Genomic DNA, 24,379 nt, shown 5'->3' on the forward strand with positions numbered 1-24,379 from the left:
CTGCAAGTGCAGAACCGGTTAGTTTCAATCTTATAGCAGTATAAGAAAAAAAAAGTACAATTGCCAACACAGTAATGCCCTCTGCCATAGTTCCATAAGTGAAATTACCACTATCTCGAAGATCAAGATTTTGAAATGAAGGCCGGTGGACAATTTAAGATAGGTCCCTGCCTGGAGAAGCATACATTTTAACTTAGAACACAGCAAGTGAAGACAAAAAAAATGTAAGAGAGGGGTCTGCTAAGGATAATTGTTATAAAAGCAAACCACCCACACACATAGCTCTTACTCACTGTTTAAAACTTGCCACAATTAATATCCTAGGTTCCCTCAGATCTTTTAACAAGTGTTGCCACTCTTGGATGGCATAATTGTCTCAAATATACATCTTCCTATAAACCCAGCTCTAACAGTTTCAGCAACTGAAGTATGCAAAAGGAAAAATCCTAAAGCAAGAAACAGCTAATGGAAAAATACATTTCAGAATAGAGCTGAAAACATCCCTCCAGCCACCTGACGGCTAAACCAATTTAGCACAACTCTTCCACTGAAATGCAAACAATTCTATAACAGAAAAAAGTTGAAATTATTGATCCCACAGAAACCACATTTTAACTGGAATAAGAAGTAAAACGTAAAAGGTTCATTTGGAATGATGATCAAGTGTGGTGTACTCAAATTCAGAACTAGCCACATAAGGGAGGCAAAACAATCTTGTGCCTTTTTACTTAAAGCAGCTGAGCTCTGCTGCTTTAAGTAAAGTCAACTGGACAACATACCATGGATTGGCAGACTGCATTTTGGATATGTGCGTTTGTTCCAGTTCAGACTGCAAAGCCCACATACAGTATCTGTTCTCAAGAACTGAGCCCCCATTATGAATGTACAATGGCCTTGGTCCACAAGTCCATAATCTCCCCTTGAGTCGCTAACACAGTGGTGGGCAACCTGTTTTTTTACACTGACTGTCCGCAGGCATGGCTGCCCGCAGCTCCCAGTGGCCACAGGTTACCCACCACTGGACTAGAAATGTGGTCCTGACAGGGCAAGAGCTGTGGTATGATCATACGATAAATGCTGCAACAAAGACAGGTGCCATTTTATTTTATATTTAATGATAGTCAAACTATGTGGGTGGGGTGATTTTCAAAGACACAAATAGGAGTTGGTACCCAATTCTCATTGGCTTTCAACGCAATTAGAATGGCCAGCATCTCTAGGTTCTTTGAAAATATCAGTCTATTTTCATCAAGTGTTTTCTTTTTGCTCTTTGAGTCTAAATATTAGTCCTCAGTCACAGTTTTTGACCTTTATCTCACACATGCACCCATGTTCGCTTACAGAATTTTATTTTTTAAAAAAGGCATTAATGGCTTTTCCAAAGTTTGAGTTAATTCTTATTGTGGGTCAATTTATTGTAACCTATTAAGAAATACCTGCTGCTTGAGTCTAATTTTAGGTCCACTTTTAAATGGACATACATTTTAAAATCACTCCAATCTCTATAATGATAAATAAGCAACAGGAAAATTGGTAGGTTTAGAAGAGGCATTGTTTGTCAAAGAAGCTAGAAGAATCATTAAAATGTCAAGTTAAATATCTAATCACCAATTTTCTCCTCTTCCTCCCAACCCTATTTTCTTCTTTTTAGTTGCAGGAGCAAGCACCGACAGGGGCAAAAACATTGGAGTCAGTAATCTCCTGCTGATTAGGGGGAGAAACATTTGCTCTCCACACTCTTACAACAACCAACAGGAGCCTGTGGTTAGACTGGAATGTGATTTGTTAGAAATTTTTGTGCAATTTATAAATCAAATGAGACAAGGGGTGGTCATCAGTAAGGACTTGATGCAAATCTATTTTTGGCAAAAGTATTTCAGAGGAATCACTATCTAAAAAGCCCTAATTTGTTATAAAAGGGAGCTTTACTGAACCCATGGATACATTTGGAGCCCTAGATTTATTTTTAGTTCAATGCTTTGATCAATCACCAGAGTTAGAATTTACTCATTGTTATTCTAGGTTAGCGAGTTATTTTGGAAAGCAACATTCAAAGCCTCCAGAAAAATAATATAAGCAATTAGTACAGATTTTTTACAAACTTCTCACTCAAAGAAAAAAAAGGAGGGGGGAATAAAAATTAAGGCTATGTATTTCAAAATAAAGTCAAATCACATCTTCAAAAATGTCAACACGTACATTATATTAGAAAGTCTTCAAGGTAATGGGAATCGAGTATCAAAAATATCCATGGTATTTCTATGTTACTTATCACTTTGGTATCTATGCTATGAACAAAATTATGGAGCATCGAACTATCTCAAATGTGGTTTTCTCAGCTCTCCCTTTACAGATCATTCATATTGTTGAAATGATGCTAGCCCCACAAGTCCATCTAGCTCTAATTTTAACATTTTCTGTTTAGGAATATATAGTTTTAGACTAGCTCTAATTTAAAAACATTTTATGACAAAAAATTATACCACTTCCACAGAGGTGGGGGATTATCTTGAATGCATTCTGGTGGGCTAGAAACTTGTTTTCTTCCTTGGATATGGAATTTTTAATACTTAGTACAAGGCTCAACCCTTTCACTAAAAGGGGAAAATGTGTCATTCTATATTTGATTTAAGATAAATAAGAAAAACAAGAGCTAGTTTCTCATGGGAAACAGCCGGCTAGCTTTGCCACAGCCTGCGACTCATCTCATACTTATCTACTAAGTCATTACACCTCAGGAAAGCAAGACTAAGTTACAGCACCTTTTATCTTCAGGACTGGTGGGCAGCTAAACACACAGAAAACTGTTCATTTCAGATGTGACTAAAAGGGGAAATTGGCTCGGAGATAGTTGGCTAATAAGCCAAGGCATTTTCACCCCCAACTGCAACAGTTGGGTATCAGAGAGGTTGCTAGTCCATATTCATCTAATAAGTAAAGACTAGAAGCATATGCAGATTTCTCACTCTGGGAAGTTTTTTTTTCCCCTTCCTCTTCTGAAATCAACCCAGTCTATCCACATATCACTAGGGCCCAAGAATGCCTAAAGATTTCACATATTATCTGAGTTGCAACGCAAGCTGTAAAGCGGGGGTTCAGAACAAAGTAGTTTTCTCAGCTTGGAACTTCTTTAGCTTTCCAAATCATTTGGGCTAGCTTTGATGTACTAATTTTGTATTCCCATATTTGCACTCATTTTACACTGGGAACCTAGACATTTAATTTAGCACTTTTCTATTCCCACCTCAGTAAAGTCTTTCCCCTCAGAGCACGGCTAATGGAAATCCCAGATGATGAACAAGCTCCAAATATAACTGAACAAGAGAGACACCAGGGGATGATGCATGTGGTGCCGTTAAACGTGCAGCATAGCCACAGTGTTACTTCCAGGAGAAACTCCGGCTTTGGCATGATAGTATAACAAAATACAGCCATTTTACAAGAATACTTATTGGAAATTAAAGATGCCACCCAGAACACCCGTCTGCCCCCACAGTAGCAGTTACAAGCAGATTTCTGGTCCCATATCGGCAGAATTGAAATGCGAGGCAAGGTAGGAAGTGTGAGGGTTTATACTCTGCTCCTGTCCTCCCTCAGCACCCATCTGCCCTCAGGTCTGCATTCTCCCACTTTTCTCCTTTAACCAGTCATATATTTTTATGATCAGTGAAGAGCACATTACAATATCAATTCAAACTGACATGGTATTAAAGCCTACTCAGCCCTTCCAGCTGTATCATGGTTTGCTGTGTTATGTTTTGCCTTCTCTCTGCCCTGTTCTTGTGAGCAAAGAGCAATATGAAACATACATAATTCAGATTTGCATATGGGAACAGAACAGAGGAAATAAGATGTGTGCATGACTGGGAAAACATAATACACTAGGTTTATTATTGTAGGGTCTCCCAGCAAAGTAGTTTGAATTGCAGGCACAATGCGGAACAGAACTGAGTAAATAAAAACAAAACTTGTTTTCATAAGAGAGTTTGAAATATGCAGCTTGTCAATCTTTGAAAGATCAAAATATCATGCCAAACATCTACTCTCCTCTCTTGCTGGACAGAACTCCAAGTCACCTCTGCTGGCTAAAATGTTCAATATTGTTTAAGTGCCACCACTACACTAACATCTTATAGATATTTAAAGACTAAGTACCAGGAAGCCATTCCCTAGTGTATTGCTTCACCTCATGAAAAAGGTTTATTATAATGATTCAAATGTTATTCAGGCTTCAGAAAAGATGTCTAGATTCTGATGTACGACCACTTTAAACACATTGGGAAGACACACAACATTTCTATGACCGCTCAGAATTCAGTTCCCTGCTCTGTATATATTTACAATTAATACTGACAGATAAACATTAGCATGGTTTGTCCCACAAGCCTCACATTTTATGACAGGCACCCTTAAAATAAACAAGATTTCACCTAGAGAGAAGACTGAAGAAAATCAGCATAAGAAATTTACCCAACTAAACTGGTAGCACTGCACAGTTTAATCCACTAGGACTCTTGCTGGAAGCATTTAGACTAAAAACACAACTATGCATTGCATCAAGGAGAATACAGCCCATGTGGAAATTAACGAGGAGTTCCCAGCAAACAGTGATAGACAGAATTAATTTTCTAAGCTCCATGTTGATCCGTGTGTTCCAGGATGTTTCACTTCACTGTAAATAGCTTAGGACAGCTAAAGGAAGTTGGTTTTAAAGGCATGAAGGAAACAAATGAGACAGAAACAGAGTCATCAACAATCCTAGTACAAACAGGCTCCATTTCAATATATTTTTGAATCATATTCTGTGTTCAACACATTTTTCTTTCAAATACCTTACCCGGTCAACAACAGTAATCTGATCCCAGATATTGGACAGGACAGAACTGACCCTTGTTTAGTCTGTTCTAGGTTTGTAAGCCGACATGCAAACTGAAGAATGATGCAAACTGGAAATGGACACTTTCTTCAACTAGAAGAATTACATGCAGGGGGGAAAGAAAACAAACACATTCCCCATCTTGCTAAAGAAGCAAGCTCTTTCTTTGTTTCTCACATTTTTCTACACACATGGAACCCATCAATCTTCTAATTACTAACATTAATTTTGAAGTATCCATATGAGAAGGGTAAGACTCCTTGCAAAGTAGTGGAGAATCAGTAAAAGGCAGAGTCTTCCGGTCAATAATTTAATAGCAACATTTTATATGTGAACAACAAAATAGAGGCTACCATTCTGGCAGCTTTTAAAAATATTTGTTCTTACAATCAAAGGCTGGAAAGGCAGGTGAGTGCAGGGCATTTGCAAAATTACCAAATAGTAACATTGTTCCAATCCCAGCACAGGGCAGAAATGAAAACAAGTTTGGTGATTCTCGGAAATAGTGTGACCACTTCACAAAATTACCACACAACTGAACAAAAACTCTCTCCAGTGTTACCAGCTCTTGCATGAGTCTTGGGATATTCGGTGTTCTTAAAAGCCCAGCTCCTGGAGTTAGATGATTACAAAGAAATTGCAGATTTCATTTAAGAAAAGTAAGATTTTCCTGATTAGTAGACTAAAAAAACCACCATGACCTGACTATACCCTAAAGGCCCAAAACCTAGAGGGAAATAAGAACCCCCACATTTGTTGTTTGTTTAAAATTTCATGATTTAACGGCATCCTCATGACATCGGAGGGCCTGACATGTTTTTTGAATGATTGGTGTCGGCAATAGTATTTGTACAAGTTAATTAACCAGTGATTATTGCACAAGCTGTTTGGATTTTAAGTCAGCAGATCCCATACTGAATTACTTGACATTTAGGGCAGACCAAATGGGTCTTTTTTCAGTTCCAAGCTGCTGAACTCATGGAAGAACAGTTTGTGAGCTCCTGGCTCAATCAAACAAACCCCAGAGCTGATTGAAGCACAAAAATGAACTAATCTCCAACCTAGAAGGAATTCAAACACACTCCTTCTGTGTCCACTTAGTTGTAAGGAGGATACAACATATTTAATTCATCTTCTGTCCTCATAAGACTGCTTTTATCACTTGTAGTGGACGGCAGTTACTGCAATGTCACTTCCTTTCTTTTATTACAAGATTTTTCACTGAGATTTCGTTACAGAGACTAACCCCACATATGAAAGCTTTAAAGAATTTAACGTCCCTTCCATCATCCACACACAATGCATTCCTGTATTCTGCCACTGTGGGTGAGGCCTGGAGGTTCTCATTACATTCTTACATTTCCTGTTTGTTCTATTTCATAACAAGACTATCAGTGAAAACCTATTCAACAGTTGCTCCACTTGGCTCTAGTGGTAATTAGACATACAAATTCATTTTTACAAATATCACATAATTCCAAGAGCTAAAACTGTTCCCGTCCCCCATATCTGATCTGTAAGGGATTCACTTCCACTTAGCCATCAACGTTAGGACAGAAAACAAATTAGGAGCTCCACGAGGCCATTGACCTTCTGTTTTTGCACAGGTTTTTTTTAAATGAGCAATAATTCTGAAATTGTTTTCTACTTGTCTCAGTTTCAACTACTTTTGCAATTTCTATGCCAGAGATGAACTGAAACCAAGTCATGAGGCAAGGGGATTAGCTTAACACTACACAGCATTCGCAAGCAATACTTCAAACAAGTGCTCCACCTAGCGTCAATTATTATTAAAGTATGCACTGCAAACCAATCATATGGTCACAAATTCAACTGGCAGCTCATTCATTACTTTTTGTAAGGGCAAAGAGACCTCCTTAAGTGATATAAATTCCTTGCATATGACTAGATACCTCTGGTCATCTGCTCTTCTGGTAATTAGGTGATTCATTCTGTTTCTGTTTGAAAATGCCAGCAATTTGTGAGAAGTTATTTTTGACCGTAGAAAGCAGCAGTGGGCCGATGGAAAATATGTCTGAATTAGTGGCCAATAGATTTTGTATCCCTACAGAGCTACATGTCAATTTCTATGTTTAAAATGTTATTTTCAAAAGAGATGCAAGAAAAACAGTGTCTTAAGGAAATTAAGCCAGCAGGCTTGTTTTGAAGAGCGTCAGAATGAAGATTTATTGGAAGAAGCACGTAGTCTTCTTCCATACTATATTTTAAAGCCATATTCCATTCCAACCTTGTGCTCAGAGTTACACTTAGTGGCAACGGTGAGCAATTTCCCAAAAGTCTAGTTAAAATGTTGCATTTTTCACTGGATAAAACAAACAAACAGACAGAAGCAGCATGAATCTAGAAACCGATCCAGAGCAGCAATTTTAGATACAGTCTAATGTCAAGGAAGTTCCTCAAGATAACTAGTAAATGGTAGTTAAGTGTAAGAATAACCTTTAAATATTAAACATTGACACTCAGACACACTCAATAAGATCCCTCTAGTAGTCAAAGAGCAACAAAACCTAAATGCAAGCAATCAGATTTGAATTGATACTAACCACAGTCCCTTACTGACAGTAAACCACCCCTAAAGTAGAGATTGCTTTAGATTTTAAGACCTACCCTTTCATGCAGGACTGCCACCCTCCATGCTCTTTTACCTTCTGATATTATGATCTACCTCTCTGTGGTTGGCAAGATGAGTAGCTGGATTGAGATCCTTTGAAGGATCCAGCCAAACCATTTTTTTTAACACTTGGAAAACAACCAACAAGGCCAGAGAGAGCAAACATCCAGGGTCATTCACATATTGGATCTACTGCACACATAATTCCACCAAATTATTTGCCAAGCTAACAGTTTGCTTGTGCATAGTTTTTCTACATTTACTATAGTTGTACATATCAAACATAGGACTACGTATTTTAAAAAGATGCACCTGTATCATATATGCTATATGCTAGCACGTCCCAGAAGTCGGTACTTAATAGTGAAGACATTATTGCAAGTAGCAACAAACGCTCAGAAGCACATAGGTCGGCCTGATAGCACTATTATCTAATCATGTAATTGCATTTTCAACAATCTTACTGTGCATTCAGATTTGGTATGAGCAATTAATTATGAGTAATTTAAAAAAAGAAAAAAAAAAAACACTTCACTGGTGCTCTATTCTTCAATCCCAACAAATCAAGTCACTGAGGCCTGATTTGATTTTTACATCATTTTGAAGTGTTTTCATCAATGGTATCAAAGCAGAAATCCTTTTACCTGCTAATGACATGTACACAAGTAATTTATTGTTTGATCTGGTTTAAGGGAGTATGTTAAAAATGGGAGGTGAAAATATTAACAACAAAGGAGAATGTATAATGTGCAATGGACACAATCTTTTACCTAGAGTGCTTGGGGGTTATTTAAAAAAATCTGATATATTGGACAGCTAAATGAACCAGTTTGAGAGACCTAATATAACTGTATGATGAGTTGCAGAACTTCTGAATACACCTATTTTCAGCTGGACTAATAATTTATACTGCTCTTCTGCAAGACTTCCATTAAACTCTGCAGTTGCCCCTAGCAGTTAGTACTTTGTGTTTCCTTTGATGTAGGGTATAAATTCTCAGATTCAGGAGCTATCAGATACAAAATTGATATACTACACATACACTTAATTAACTCAACACTGCCCTTAGCAACAGAGAAAAAAAATTAATACTTTTGATCCTTAAATTGGCGGCATTCTGGAAAGTCATTAAGAGCTCCACATATTTACATTTAGAAGGATTATATTTTTATTGGTAAATGTCTGTAAATGTCCATTTCACCATACACATAAACAGACGACAAATATTTCCACAGATTATATCAGAAATTTATAGATTGGCAAAAAAGAAAAATGCTGCTTGAGAACTTATTAGAGTTTGATTTAAGGATATTTAATTAGTATTTTTTGATGTGATGTTGACAGTGTTTTAATGGTATAAAGCTTTAACTTTTTGAATCTTAACATTTACTGTCATTAAATAATTATTGTCTCACCACCCACCATAATTTTGTGCAACTGTGAACATTTAAATTTATGTCAATGTTATCTGTCAAAATTATAGAACTAAAAATCTGTTTCTGCCAAGCCTACATACATTGCAGATTTGTGTTTTTATATATGTAGTGCCACCTAGTGACTGCAGGACCAGCACTACTGCACATAACTGAGTAAGTGACACCATGGTTGAAAACAATCAAGAAGTAAGAAATTCTAAAGTTAATGGTCCACAGAACAGTCATCATTGGGAGCTCGTGTGTTCGCACAATATAAGTGTTTATGAAAGGAGGAAAGAAACAGCATTTATGCTTCCTCTACCTATTTACCACTAGGGACTTGTCTACACTGGCATGCAAAATCAGCACTGCTGTGATCGATGCAACAGCATCGATTTAGTGGGTCAGGTGAAGACACAATAAGTCGATGGCATACTAAAGTCGACAGGAAAAAACTCTGCCATCTCCCCAAGAGGTGGAAGATAAGTCGGCGGAACAGCCTCTCCTGCAAACACAACATGGTGTAGACACTGTGTTAGGCTGATGACAGCTATGTCGCTTGGGGGAGGAGTGCATGTGATTTTTTTCACACTCCCGAGTACTGTAATTCACATCGACTTAAGCAGTGGTGTAGACCAGGCCTAGGACAACTTACAGCATTCCCTCCATATAATGAGAACTTGCTTCTATGTTCAACTTATCCAAAGAGTATGTAAAGAGCACACACATTTTTCCTGTATTAATGCACTTAAGTTAATTGTGTTACACACCTATTGAATTTTAACACCCTATAATAAATTCCCTCTAGTTATTCAGAGCAGTCTATTTTGTCTGTTCTTTTACATTGAAAGATCTGTGTTTAGATGTTGCTGTTTTCTGGTATGACTGTTGAATTTACATTAAGGTCATCTGACTCACAATCCACACAGGGTCATATGCTGGCACACGACACCACTATGTGGATGTCTCTAGTTCTCCCAAGTGTTTAACTGTACTGTGGAAATGCATTTTCAAAGAGAACCTAGTCCCCAATCATGAAGTCTTCCATTACGCTAGTCCAATTTTCTGCTTCTCTCAAGTAATGTCCCAAATTCGAGTCAACATCTCAGTTACTTAATTCCATACTAACATGCAAATTTTCAACAAGTCAGTGCTTTGAGTTACGCTAAATCAGTGGTTCTCAAACTTTTGAACGGGTGACCCCTTTCACATAACAAGCCTCTGAGTGCAACCCTGCCCCCCCTTATAAATTAAAAACGTTTATAAATTTAATGCCATTATAAATGCTGGAGGCAAAGCAGGGTTTGGGGTAGAGGCTGACAGCTCACAATCCCCCCCATGTAATAAACTCGTGACCTTGAGGGGTCCCAACCCCCAGTTTGAGAACCCCTGTGCTAAATGGGCTCACTACGGTAGATGGATGATCAGAAGCTGCTCAGAGTTAGAATGGCAACTAGGAGGTGCAGATAATAAAGAAGAGTTAAATTCTTGAATTAGGGGCACAAATGGAAACGTTTGGTGGGTCTCATCCTAGTATTCAAATTTCCAATACAAAATCCACCACATTTGGCATTATCTGCTCAAGAGAAATGCAAGGCTAAGCCAAGAGGATGAGAATCACAAATAAGACATTGTGAGAACTTCATAGAAGAAATTTAATATCTGCCCACGTTGTATCTGGCAGTTTGGAGGCGAGTGTAGCAATCACAAATGAGGGGCTATTTTCTCTCTGAAGTAAGACATTTCAGACAAAACATAAAGCCTATTTTTCTTTATCAATTTTCGATAGAGTTGAGAGTTTGATAACATAGATTTGTGCCCACTTAGTATGAATGTCTGATTTAAGTTAGGCAGGCAGATGATGCGCCCTTGAAGGCAGAAGGTCCCGCAATAAGTACTTTCAATAAACCAGCATTAATCCAAGCTTCTCTGCCTACATGATGTTATTGTATGTTGTGTTAGGACAGCTGTTCCCTCATTCACTCTGCAGACACAGTTAAGGCAGGTTAATAACTTGACAAAAATTAAGCAAGCTACACAACTGTCAGTTCATGTATCCTGCTTCAAACAGGCAAATGTAAGTAGAACACTGCCCTGTTTCATTTGCTTTTATATTTTAAAGGAAATAAAACACTTAACATACGAACTCTCCTTTACTATAGATCTAAAAAGGCTATTCACCGTACCTTATGGTGGAGCTCTTCAGTAATGCTGCATCTCCAATGTTTCTTTCTAGCCCCTATAAACTCTCCACTGTGTTACAACAAGTTGATGAAATGACCCTCTCAGATTTCAGGCATGCTTGGCTGCTATGTGACTTGTCACACTTCACAGAACTAGCAATAATATATAGCCTAGGATTAATACTCTGATGCGCAGTGGGGTAAATGTCCATAATGTCCAGTTTTCCCAACGCGCTGTCAGCTCGCTGGAGCAAGGCGCCATGTTCCAATCCAGCCCTGATACTGCACAGGGCTTTTGGGTGCTATCACAATACAAAAGACATTCCAGTCTCTTCCAGCCTGTAAGCAGAGAAAAGCTACTATTTTCTAGTTAGAGCAAAAGATTTTTACAGTAGACAATCTAGGCAGGATTCTCAACAGGAATCCTGAGAGCTGTCATTTTCCATGCACTCTCTTCTACTGTCAACAACTGTCTGCACATGTAACCCTATGCTTTAAACTTCCCCCCTGCAAACAATGGAAATGTGTGTTGTTTTTTAAGTGCAGGATGGACAGTTATCCTGCACTTGCTGATAAAAATATAACCTCTTTATTTACATTTGCACACACATTCCTCTTTACTACTCTCTCCATTTTACAGAGGGGAAAAATAAAGTAAATCAGAGCCAGAGTGTATTAAAACATTACATATAACTCAAATTAACAACCGAGTAACCTTATCAAGCTCTTTTCATCTTAATTCAGAGTGAAGATGATAGTTATGTCTCCTCTTTTCTGCTCCCGACAAAGACTTTAGGAAAGCAGTTATGATGCAAACACATCCCTAATGCTCAAGTGAATATATCCTACACAGCTGTCATTCAGTCTGAGCGGCACTGCTCTATTGCATGGAAAACAACCAGAGTTCTCCTGTTTCCTGAAATGCTTTATGTGTTATGGTTCATGATTAAAGCAATCCTAAAATTAAACCATCAGTAACTGTTCCAAGTACAATATGGGGTTGGTTGCACAAAATGGTTTTAATTATTTTTTGCAGCCTTTTTAAAAACCATGACAGCTGTTTCGTAATCAAAGAACTAACCCAATGGCCAAAAACAAAACAAAATTTTCCTGACTTTTCAAGGTAATGAAGTTGAGATAAATACAATATGATTTTCTTCAGAGAGATTCAGAGGTGAATTTACTATGGTATCTAGACTTGTTTTTCCTGTATCTTATTATTTATAAAACAGAATTACTGTGGACTGAACTGCAAAAATAATTTACTGCACGTTTCAGAAGCTTCAGCTAGGAAAATTAACATTTTGATCTACCAAAAAAACCCAAGCATACTAAAAAGTCCAGTCCAGACCCCATTTTCCATCGGTCACAGCTACTTCATACTAGAAAACGTCCTTGCTTATTTAAGTGCATTAATTAGTGCAGATAGCATTGAAAATTATTATTACAAATTATGGGTCCAATTCTGCAAGGTAAAGACTATCTTCAACTGCAGGACCTCACCAAGAGTTCAACATGAGATATAGCATACAGACAACAGAACAAGGTTACAAAACACTGTTTAACAAAGATAACATCACAGAGACTCAACAGCACGGATGAATTTCTTTAAATGTCCACAAGTATATAACACCTAGGTCATATATAGCACTTTTCATCCACAGATCTCAAAGCACTTTATAAAAAGTAATAGCGTGATTGGAAAGAAAATATAGTTGTAGGTTTCTTACCAAATAGAGTAGAAAGGTATGAAGACCTGTTCCAAGTCCAACAGAGGACAGAATGCCTAAGCCTACCCAGTAGGCACACCACAAGAATTTTTTCTCCGTATACTGCACATACTGAAAAACAAGAAAAATCACAAGAGAAAAACAGGATGAGTGAATTCTCATGGAGGAGGAAAGAAAGGTGCAAGTGCTTAAATTAATTTATCAGTGTCAAAATGACCGAACTGGAACTCTAGACAGTTCTCAAAACAGGCTGATCTATGTAAGGTACAGCTAGGGTTAAAGATGTTATATGTAAACGGCAATGGTTCAAAGAGGATACTAATGAGTGTAATCAATGGTATAGTTGTAATTCAATTCCAGACACCATTAACGTCTGCATGATAAAGTAAAAGACTTGTCGGGAACACAGTGCCTGTGAAAGGTTATGGGATGGATAATCAGGAGACTAAGGTTCCATAGTTATCCACAGAACAGGTACGGAAGCAGTGTAAACTTCCCCACGACCCTCTGCTGAACTACCTCAATCCTAATCTGTCAGAGCCACCTTGTGGAGAAATGGGAGTTCAGTTCAACTCTAAACTGACAAAATTGCCAGCTACTACCAAATGCAGTTTTTGTGAAGCAGATTCTAGACTGAGCCATCAGCTCATTTCAGAGGGCAAAGAACCAGATGGTAGTGACGTAGTCACTATCTACATGGGGTGAGTTTGAGGTTTCTATATTTTCTTAATAAAAGCAATGGTAAGAGAACACTTAGAAAGGGAATTCTAAGTGATTACTCTATTAGCCTGTGGATTTAAATAAAGCTGTGTCTGTGTTAAAAACAGAACAGCAGGTGTAGGAGTTCTGCAATGTAATAGACTCTTGATTTTCTAGGTCAAGGATAAGAACAAGATGAGTCACATCAGAGGATGGGAGAAAACAAGCACTAGAGGCCATTTTCAATATTGAACTCCAGTCAGTCAAAGGGAACACCACCGATCAGAAAATGGCAGCACTTGGATCTCCTGGCTGAGATTGGGAATCAAAGCCCAGCTGAAATGCAAAGGGTAATTTCTCTAGCACCACCAAACAGTTACATAGCAAAGGTGAGGCTCTCACTATGCCTGTAAAAGCACCTAAAAAGCAGTTAGCCTAACAGTTTGGCAGAATGAAATGTACATTAATGCTTCAAAACTGCACAAGATTCTTCCCCATGTACATGACTCATTGGACTAACCTATTCTTAGGTCTCACAAAATTATACCAAGGGATTCAATTACAATCAGAAAAGTTACTGTGCTAGGTTACTACATAAAAGATCTGGTGTGGGAGTTAGGACTCTTGCTGCACATGTTGCAAGCACCACAGGTGGCTAGTCGAATTTCTGAATGAGGAAGTAGGTGGAGGTGGATTTAGGGAAGATTTTTGGAATCTGAAGGGGCGGCATGGAAGAGAGAGTCAGGGCAACAAAAAGGGACAGCTGATGGCTTGTAGCCAGCCATCTCCTTTGCAGGGCTGGGCTGAAAGGGCTGTCTCCTACAGGATAACATAGGATACTTGGTATTGCCTTCCTCCCTGCCTTACATTTCTATCGATGCAAAAAGTATCAATCTTCATGTCATCTGAGAGGCAGGTCAGTATTAAATCCATTTTAAAGGAACTGGGAGTAACAGCACTAGGATTTGAACTCAGGAGCTCCTGACTCTCACCCCCATGCTCAGTCCATTAGATTATTCTATTTCCGGAGAGAAAAGACCATCCCAGATGGTTTGGAGAATCCTCTGCAAGGAGGAAGAAAATCTACCAGGGAGCCCTGACATTTTGGTAGATTATGGTTCCATTTAGCCTTAGTTTTCCTGACAGCAGAGCCCAGTGCTGAACACTCTGAAAAGCAGATGTGGATCGGCACTGCAGCCTTGGACAGAGAGTTACTTATCCAGAGATGGATGACAAGTAGATTACATGTGGCTGCAGAAAGGTGGACTGAATGATCTGATAGGTCTTCCCTATCTTTACCATCTATGACTCATATACTATGTGGCAGAAGGGAGTGCAGCTACATGGAGAATTAACAGCTGCATAAAATGAACGCTCAGATAGATGTATTACCACTCCTGTATGACATTATTCAATTTCCTCAGTATATGTTTTGATAGGAAAGGCAGAAAGTGCCAGCCACAAAAGAAAATAACATGGATGAACTCCATACCTGTTGATGTGTTCCTTCTATATAATACGCAGCTGTAAGCACTGCAAGCAGCAGCAAAAAAGACACCACGATACTTCGGCGATGCCACAATCTTAAAAGACAAATTACAGTTAGTCATTCATATTTTTCCATGCATTGCAAAGCCACCTCTATGTCTTTGTAGAACAGCTTTGTTGGGGTGCATGAAAAGGGTAAAAAGGCAGTCTGACAAATTTGTTATTTTAGATATAGGTCAAAGCTCTCTTAAAAGAACTGAGAAGTCTTGATGTTTTCACTTGGAACTGGAATAAAAGAGTTCTATTATACAAACTGAAAACATTTTTCATCCAATTAACTCCATGTTCTACAAACATTAAGCCTTGAACCAAAGATAACTGACACTGCCGTATTATCAGTTTTACTGGGGGGTAAAGCAAGGTACAAAGTAGTTAAGTAACTTGGCCAAGATCACAGTAAGTCAGTGGGAGAGCTGGGAACAGAACCTAAAACTCCTAACGCTGAGTCATATGCTCTGACCAGTAGGCCAAAATGGCATTAAAAAGGGTAGCCTTATAACTATTTGGGTGCTCTCAATCTGTTGAAATTAAACCTTGAAAAGGTCTCTTGTTGCAGCTCAGAAAAATTAAATGTGAAAACCATCCAGTTAATTATCAAGTGTAAGGAAATTATCTTGATGGGGGCGGAAGGGGAGAAGTATTTCTTTATGTAATTTGAGATCCAGCTACTTTGGTTTTTGTGTCCATCTAGCTTTACCAGGCTGCAATAAAACTGTTTCTCGTGCTTGGCTGTGCACAGCTGGTTAAGGAGAGATCATTTATTTTATACTTTTCTTGCCAATCTAACAATTACACTTTCACCTATTGCCATATTACGGAAATTTTAATTTGCTGTTTCATCACGTTTTTAAAATAACACCATCAACTGCAATTAAGTAAATTTTAAAATAGTTAAAGTTTCAGATATCACACTAGTCCTCTGCCAATTTTTGTGTTTTTACAACCACATCTGCCCTTATATGGCATTTTTCTCCCCTGCTGCAGTGTGCGAATCCCACCCAATCAACAGGGGGGAATCTCCATATAGCAAAAACAGTGAAACTGACTAAACACAAAGCACTCAAAAGCATAATTAAACAAGGAAATAACCTCACTAATCTCTTGCAATTATATAAATATTTGGTGTTACTTGTAACAATAGGTTAAGAATTCAGACAGAAATGCAATTCTTAGATTGACGGTCACCCTTTAAAGCACCATTTAACAACAATATAGTATAATCCAGCATAGGACAATCTGAATTTGTGTCTGTTAATATGTTAAAGCAGAATCAGGGAAGTTATTTTCTGTGCATACTGCATAACGTTAGTGTTCAAAATATTGCTGTGTTACAATACAAGATGTAAGACAGATACCTGGCTTTCTATATTTTAAACTTGTGTAACAATCAAATTGGATAAAATATCAACTCAAATGTTATTTTCTAGGGTGTACTTTAGTAACTTGTTAGAGAATTTTAAATAAACAGCTGTCACAAGTGTATAACACAGGACATGAAAAAACAGTTCTCAAAAGGAATAAGCCCAAGGACACAGAAAGCAAGCAAGTGCAAGAGGATATTTTTTAGGAATACACTATATAAGCCACAAACTATTTTTCACATGGGTCATTTCAGAAGATCAACATTTAAGTTACTTAGTCCTCTGAATGGACCCCATACAATCAGCACTTTGCTTCTGGCCTGGAAAGTGGGTGAAAGCAGCTTGTTATCACCATGCTCAACTGACTAAAGAGCTTATCTATACAGAGACTTGATGCACGGCAAGTCGGGATGTGAATCTATGCACACCAACCTGCTGTGCTGTGGCCACGTAGACCCTGCAGCCGTGCACTAGAAGTTCAGTGTGCTTTGACATACACAGCAGGTAGGCGCACATCCAAGCCTGCCATGCACCAAGTCTCTATAAACACAAGCCCTCAGTAAGGGGCATTTTGACAACAGTACTACTAACATCACCCAAGACCACATCAGAGCATTACCTACTGGGCTGGAAAATGATCCTAGGCTCTTATCTGAACACATGCGCATTAATTATCAACATGCTAGGATGGCGTGTTATTAATGCTGTTCTCCCTTGGTAATTTTATTCATATTTCTCCTTCTCTAATACAAACCTTTTCATGTTTAGTACAGTAAGAATCTTAACTCTACATCTCCCTATTAGGAAAGGATGTTAGGCAGGTTGGGGGTAACAATCATAATCATGGTGAGAGTCTATTCAACATACCGTTTGCAAATAATGGTTTAAAGACAGCACCACTATAGATTATTTCTTACTGTGGAAGGGAACACGTCAGTTAAAAGCAAAGTCCTCTATAGTTTCATACACATCAGTACAAGTGCCAGGCAATCTTGAACTTTGCCCTGATAGGGAGTTACTAATATCCCTTAATGAGTTTCAAAGGGATATAATAATAAAATCTGAGCTCCCGTCTAGATGCAGTCATTAATACAATAGTTCATGCCATCAGGGTCCCTAAGCACTCTCTTATTTCAAAGATGGATATTTAATTATTCAGAAATAAAGACTCTGATTCTTTTCTAGCTATCAAGGCAATTTGGAGTTTGATATCAATGTAATTTACACACAAGTTTTGCTGAGCAGTTGGGAATATGGTTTGTTTAAAATAATAATAATAAAAAAAGAGTAATTTTCTTTGAAACAGATTTATAACCATGAATCGTCACAGAATGTGAGATGCCACAATGATCTACTGAATCAAAGCATGGGTTTCCCCACAGAGCTCAGAGGTGGAAATTAAAAGTGATCTTTACTTTATGGTCCATTCCTTCAAGTTTATTAGGGTTTCCAGGAAAAAATACTGCAAGGTAATGAGTGGTTGTCTCCAGAGCACAATATTCTGCCTCTCTTCTCGGTCCCTTCGCTTCCGTTCACATGGCAAAGAGGGGTCTGGAAATGAAGATGGATGGAAGAGTTAATACATCGACCAGCTGACAGTTGACATTCCACTCCAACCAAAAGTTCCATGATATTTTTAACTTCTCTGGGAAATTAACACTTGTGCTCACAGCAGCGTCTCCTCTTCCCCTTCTAGAGAGTTCCTCCAGCGGCTCTATGCATGTGAAGTGACCTACAGCGAAGGAAGGCTCATGACTCAGCTGACCAATTGCTCCAGAGTTTGATGGCCATGAAAATATTTAAACAAGAAAAGTGCGACCTGGGCTGCAAGGAACTTAGGGTTTGTAAGTCTTAATGCAAGAGACTATGCTACTTGTCTCCATACCCAGCTACATTCAGCCAATATCCATTCCCCATTGCAGGAGTCAAATTTTATCTTGAACTTTTTAATTTGGTGCCCTTCCATAACTATTTCCCATCAAATTGGATTGAATTGCATGTGCTCTTTACACAGTTTTGTCTGCTGGCCACTGTGTAACCGGAGAAGAACATCATACATTGTGCAAAGCACTTCAGGCCATGCTTGAATGGTTACTTACAAAGGCCCATCCGCCCTATCTCCCAGACAAAGTGAATCCTCTGAAAAATAGGGATCCCACCTAGAGAGCACGCATTTTTGTTTGAACTGCTGTCTTTAGCCAGCTTAGACATTATAAATGTGAAGAGAAGTTTCACTGCAGTAATTCAGTTACAAGACTAAACACTGCACACGGTTTAACAATCCCTGGTGCTACCCATTGAAAGTCAGAGAACAAGAATCGAAGGATTTTATGGGCAGTATTTAGTGCAGTTATCGGGAGTACCATAAACGCTAATAAAAACTAACTACTTTGGATCAGGATGACTTGTCCAAGACGGTGTAAATCAATGATTTTGCCAAGCTTGTCAGAAGAATTGGAATTTTGTTAACTCAGAAGCGCATGTGTGCACTGAGATAAACAGACAAGATTACGAAGCAAACCAAGATATAGATTGGTTACCCTCATATTCCAACTAACAATGATTTTTCTATTGTTTTGTGCATCTAATAACATAAAATATTTATATAGTGCTTTACAAGTTCACAGCATTTTACACACATTAACTAGTAAATCTCACATTCCTGTGAGGTAGATAGAGAGGCCAGCCCATGACCATATGGCATAATCAGGACTAAAATTCAAGGTCACTTGACTTCCAGTCCTGTTTTAGACACTGGTCCCCGTTGTCCTATAAAATAGCCTCTGAAACAGTTTATTTCACACATGAATTGCATATTGGATCAGACACAGATTTCATCTAGTCTATATCTTGTCTCTGACAGGAGCCAGCACCAGATTCTTCAGAGGAATGTGCAAGAAACCCTACAGTTGGCAGATGTGGAATAATCTGCCTTCCAGGGGAGTCTCTTTCCAACCCCTACTAGTTAAAGGCTGGTTTAAGCCGCTGAAGTATGAGGTTGTGTGTCCCTTCTAAAACTTTAATATAAAAAGCTTGCATATTCTTGTTATCCATACAAATATCCACCCCCTCTTTGAATAGTGCTATTTCACTGCCATTTCACAGAACATATTTAACAAAGACACTTCACAGTTATTAAAAGTGCTACAAGATAGACTATGAACAAATACCAATAAAAGAAATGAGAGGCTGAAAAAGACCACAAACTTCACAATAGAAAACAGTGTGAGGAGGAGTAGAACAATAGGTTAAAGAGCAATAAATGAGTGGTTTGAAGAAATTTGGGGAAAAAAAATTAATGATATCATAGATATCATAGAATCATAGAACTGGAAGGGACCTCAAGAGATCATCTAGTCCAGTCCCCTGCACTCAAAGCATGACAAAGTATTATAAACATAGAGAGATTATTCCACCTAAGAAAAACAGAAAGAAGGGATGCAAAGCAAACGGAGATGGCACTGGCACCCACTGGTTTCAGAATGGTGAAGTCCCAGAGTATACATATACGGTGACCAGTGACTAGAGACGAGGTAGGTAGGGAAAGAGAAAGAACCAGAATGCTAAACTGCATAGGGGCATGAACTGACACATACAAACCATATGAAGCTGATGGAAACAAGATAAGATTATTTTTATGAAATTCAGCACAAAGCAGCCAACAAGTTATTTATGAAAAGATAAGATCCTATGCTCTAAGCATTATTTCTATGTTAGTTCAAAGAAATGACCTACTGACAGAAACACACCTGCAAAGAGTAACCGAGAGAAGCTAACTGTTTTGTCAGCAATCCATCTTTAGCAAATGGCAAACTATAGTTTACAGATGGGCTCATTCAGAAATTAAAATCTGGGTTTCTCCCAAAGCAGGGCAGAGTTTACACTGTCCGAGTACAAACTCGGATGTCAAAGGGTTGGGTTGCTTGGAATGGTTTCTAAACACCTGCCAAAAGATTTTTTTTTTTTTAAATTAGCACCTGATGCTTCAGCCCTTAAGCATACACTCATTCAAGCCAATAGGATTTGTGCATGGTAAGCATATAGAACTGGTTTAGGCAGTATATTTCTAGGTCAGTCTCCCCCTCAGTTCTACTTGGGCTAAGTTTCCCAACCCACATATTCCCTCAGTCTGTTGAGGGTAATTGCAGGTACCAGACTGACTGGACTGGAGAAGGAACAGCCATTTTCAGCCTACCTGTAAAGTTCCCATTGTGCTGTTCTTTGATCATTCCTATGCGTCTCTGGTCACAATCTGTTCCATTCTCTGCCATTTCATAGATCAGTCACTTATGAGGATCTAATAGCAACCAAAAAAATGTATAAGTATAATGATTACTCATAACAGACAAGATTCCATTTATTACTTATTCCAAGGATGAAAAGGAGAGATCCTGCAACAGTGTGCCAACGTCCAAGCCACCCCATTTTTGCTGGTTCCATGAGCGGTCACTGAAGACAAATTTCAGTTAATTTAAGCACTAGCTTCCTTTAATGTGACACACGTGAGTTCGAAACTGAAGTGTGGTGCACATAGAAAGTACGGACACCACTACAACTGCTGGAGCTCAGACAGATAATGGTATGCTACCAGCTGGCTTTGCAGTTGACCAAATTACAAAGCCAAGTTGTAACTCAAAAAATCCTACTTATATTAATTCTGAAATACTTACTGAAACCATATTTCCATATTCTCAATGTTCTTCACACCAGAAACTAGATTAGATGGCATGATGGCACACGCCCACCAGCTAATCATGCATGCAACAAGCCACCAAAGTAGTTCACATCCTTAATAAAAACAACCTAATTCAAGAACTAGGATATAGATTTGTCCCTTGTTTGCTAAAGCACAATCTAAAATAATTAAAAAAAACAGTAAAAGCATGTTCTAAATCCGCCTTCTTCTAAAGCGATCTGAAAATTATACATTTCCTCCATTATCTGCTCTTTCCTTTTGTCTACATCTTTTCATCCTTAAAGAATTTTAACAACCAGCTACATTCTTCCTTATTCACCAGTATAAGTGGTGCAACATGTGGGAGGACAGCCTGAAATAGAATGTTGCAACAGAGATTTTCTACTGACCAGCTGACAGTTCTTATGCAATAAACAAACAAAACACCCCTCACAACCCCATGAAGTTCCCTACTTTAAAATTTAACTCTTGCATCTTAAAATAGCCTCTCAAAATTTGTTTTGGAAGAAATACTTTAGGAAGTTAAAACATCTTCTTTGCACTAAGTTTCTCTTGGTTGATAAAATAAGATTTACAGTTTTTGATAGGCTTCTCATGTCAGAAGGAAGAGAAGACTATTAACATGACAGTTACATAAACTGCACATTGGTAGGAAATGAGAACAGTTTTCAAGACAAATATTTATTTTTCCTTTATGTTACAAACATGGAAAAAGAAGCAAGGGGACGCTCAGCTGTGCAGGAATCATGCATGGAATTCTGGGGAATGTTTCTGCTTGGGGCTATTTAGCAAACCAGCTCTGGGGGAAGGTGACGTTCCCCTGATGTTATCTGGACTGGTGATCTGCTAGGTCACTCCAATCCCTTCAGTTTGAGGGGAAGCAGCAACTTTAAATCTAGTCAATTTAAAAAATAAGTTGAAATATGTTTCAAATACTAGGATTTGGCCCAAATGTCCCTTCCTGACTTTTGTAGTTTTACAAATCTCATTTTACTATTTTAACAAATGTTTTTCACAACACTGTTGCTGTGTAAGAAATCCCACACAAACAGAAGAAACTGACTGCATACAAAAGTGCTGGCAAATGCACCAAGTTATTCTTTCTTCCCTTTTAATCTATATTATAGTTTAATTTCTTTCAATTGTAGGAGTCTCGTTTGTTACACTAGTTGGAAAAAACCTTTCAGGAGGAAGTGTGATTCTTAAATTGTTATCCCTTTAACTAAATACCCTATTTCCCTGCACAAAGATCTAAGCTTTATGAACAAAATCAGCCAAATGTCAGTAATCGCTCATGCAGTCTTTTCACCAAGAAATATTTTCTCAATTAACAAATGAGGAAAAGCAACGTAGTGTTTAAACAAATTAGTAAAACTGTTACAGTTATTTTGCAAATAGAAACTGTTTAGTCAAATGCTAAAGGATTCCAAAAGGACTAAACCAACAGCAGACAAAGCAATGTGACCTTGCAAAAGCTTCCTTTTGTAGAATGACAGATATCTGAGAGACTGCAAAACCTGCCCTGCCCTAAGGATCACACAGGGCAGAAATGGTACAGCAACAGCTTTACAACATAGCTATGCTGTCACATGAGAATCCTTAGCTCAAGGATGTTCTCAGAACTGCTACCAGAGCAGACAGACTCTCCCGATTTGTCACCCGCACCAGTTTTACACTAGCATAACCCAATTGTCTGCAGTGGAATTGCACCAATACAAATCAGAACATGGCATGGGTGTGGCTATGTGACACAGCGACAAATGTTTGACCATCTCTTGATTTCAGCAGGTCAGCAATTCCACGAAGTGGCAGATTGTATCATTTCTAGTGACCACATTTATTAACCGGCTATGCAAGAGATTTACGAGGCTTAGGGCTGCAAAGGGAAATAGTCAAATTGGAGGACCACAGTTGCATTTACAGATGTTTATACAGATACCATTTCCTTAGGGAAGTGGTTTTTGAAAGACTGCTCATCTCTAGGATCGGGAAAATTCAACAGGCACTATGCATGACTCAAATGTAGCCAACATGCATTTCAAAACTGCATAAATAAGATCTATTTATTCTTTATTTTAGTTTAATTCTTTTGCACAGTTTTAGCCTCCAAGATAGGAAAGTTTTAAACAGATGACAGTGGGGAAAGATTGCGTCTGTACACTCTGCTTAATTATGTTTCAGTAAAATGGAGCTAGTGCAATATGAATACAAAGTGCTCTGTCAGGTTTGATGCTACAATCTAGTTTCCATGCAATTCTCCAATACTTAATGAGCTGAATTCCACGGCTGTCCATTAAACACTTTAAAGATGGGAGCTGTAGATTTTTCCTAGGAGCTTAGAGGCTCAGTACTATACAAATCCAGCTAACAGAGAGAAAATCTTACCTTGTCTGCTTGGAAAGGGATTAGTTTTGTGTAATGTTACCTCAAAATACACAAATTAGTGTTTACAGTAAAGCACATAAGTTTCCTAGCCAACCTCTGTAAGTTATATAATCATTAAGAAGGTCCCAAGTACATTTACTCTATGGCAAAACTAGCAAGTTTAAGAACTTGGGTTGAGAAGTAGGGAGTTCAGTGCTTTCCACACTGCAGGTCTGACTGTGTGCAGTTAAACTTTACCCAGTTTTTTTTTTAATTCAAAAGTTATTTTTGGTTTACTTAATTCATACACACTCAAATATACAAACATCTCACAAAAAGTGGAAGGATGCACACGCAGAAAGTAAACTAAGTTTAGCTTTTAGACATTTTAAACTGTTTGAGGCCTAACAGACACACCGATCCTGTCATGGAGTTTAATTACTGTACTATCTCTATGATTGGGGCCAGAGATGGACAGTGGCCCCTAGTTTACTGGTGTCCACGAAAGACCCTTCATATGTTGCTGATCATCCTCTATGATCTTTTGCCAAGTATTTAATGAATAATGCCGTGATGCCTCACCCAGAACAAAGAGAAAAGGCAAGGCTATACCTGAGGAGTCTGCTCAGATCTATCTATACTGGCCTGCTAAACCCAGTGTTGTGAGTTCAATCCTTGAGGGGGCCACTTAGGGATCTGGGGCAAAAATCAGTACTTGGTCCTGCTAGTGAAGGCGGAGGGCTGGACTCCATGACCTTTTGGGGTCCCTTCCAGTTCTATGAGATAGGTATGTCTCCACATATTATCTACAGAAGGGGTGCATGTGCGGTGAGCAAGTTAAACCCCAGCACTGAATCAGACCCTCACCTCTTCTG

At 38.4% G+C, this 24,379-nt stretch overlaps 1 protein-coding gene across 3 annotated transcripts in view; it reads right to left on the bottom strand.

The window, feature by feature from the left end:
- VMP1 (vacuole membrane protein 1) overlaps positions 1 to 24,379 on the bottom strand; it is an 85,714-nt gene that overhangs the window by 52,263 nt on the left and 9,072 nt on the right. For all 3 annotated transcript variants that reach the window (XM_032784951.2, XM_032784948.2, XM_032784949.2), the window contains 4 exons: positions 20,640 to 20,741; positions 17,860 to 17,995; positions 15,028 to 15,118; positions 12,837 to 12,947 (listed from right to left, as the gene is read on the bottom strand). In XM_032784951.2, the coding sequence (XP_032640842.1) occupies positions 12,837 to 12,947; positions 15,028 to 15,118; positions 17,860 to 17,995; positions 20,640 to 20,715 (414 nt within the window). In that variant the 5' untranslated portion in view covers positions 20,716 to 20,741. The remainder of the gene's footprint in view (positions 1 to 12,836; positions 12,948 to 15,027; positions 15,119 to 17,859; positions 17,996 to 20,639; positions 20,742 to 24,379) is intronic.

The sequence above is a fragment of the Chelonoidis abingdonii genome, chromosome 20 (genome assembly GCF_003597395.2).
Source record: "Chelonoidis abingdonii isolate Lonesome George chromosome 20, CheloAbing_2.0, whole genome shotgun sequence".
In the NCBI taxonomy this organism is placed as follows: Eukaryota; Metazoa; Chordata; order Testudines; family Testudinidae; genus Chelonoidis; species Chelonoidis abingdonii.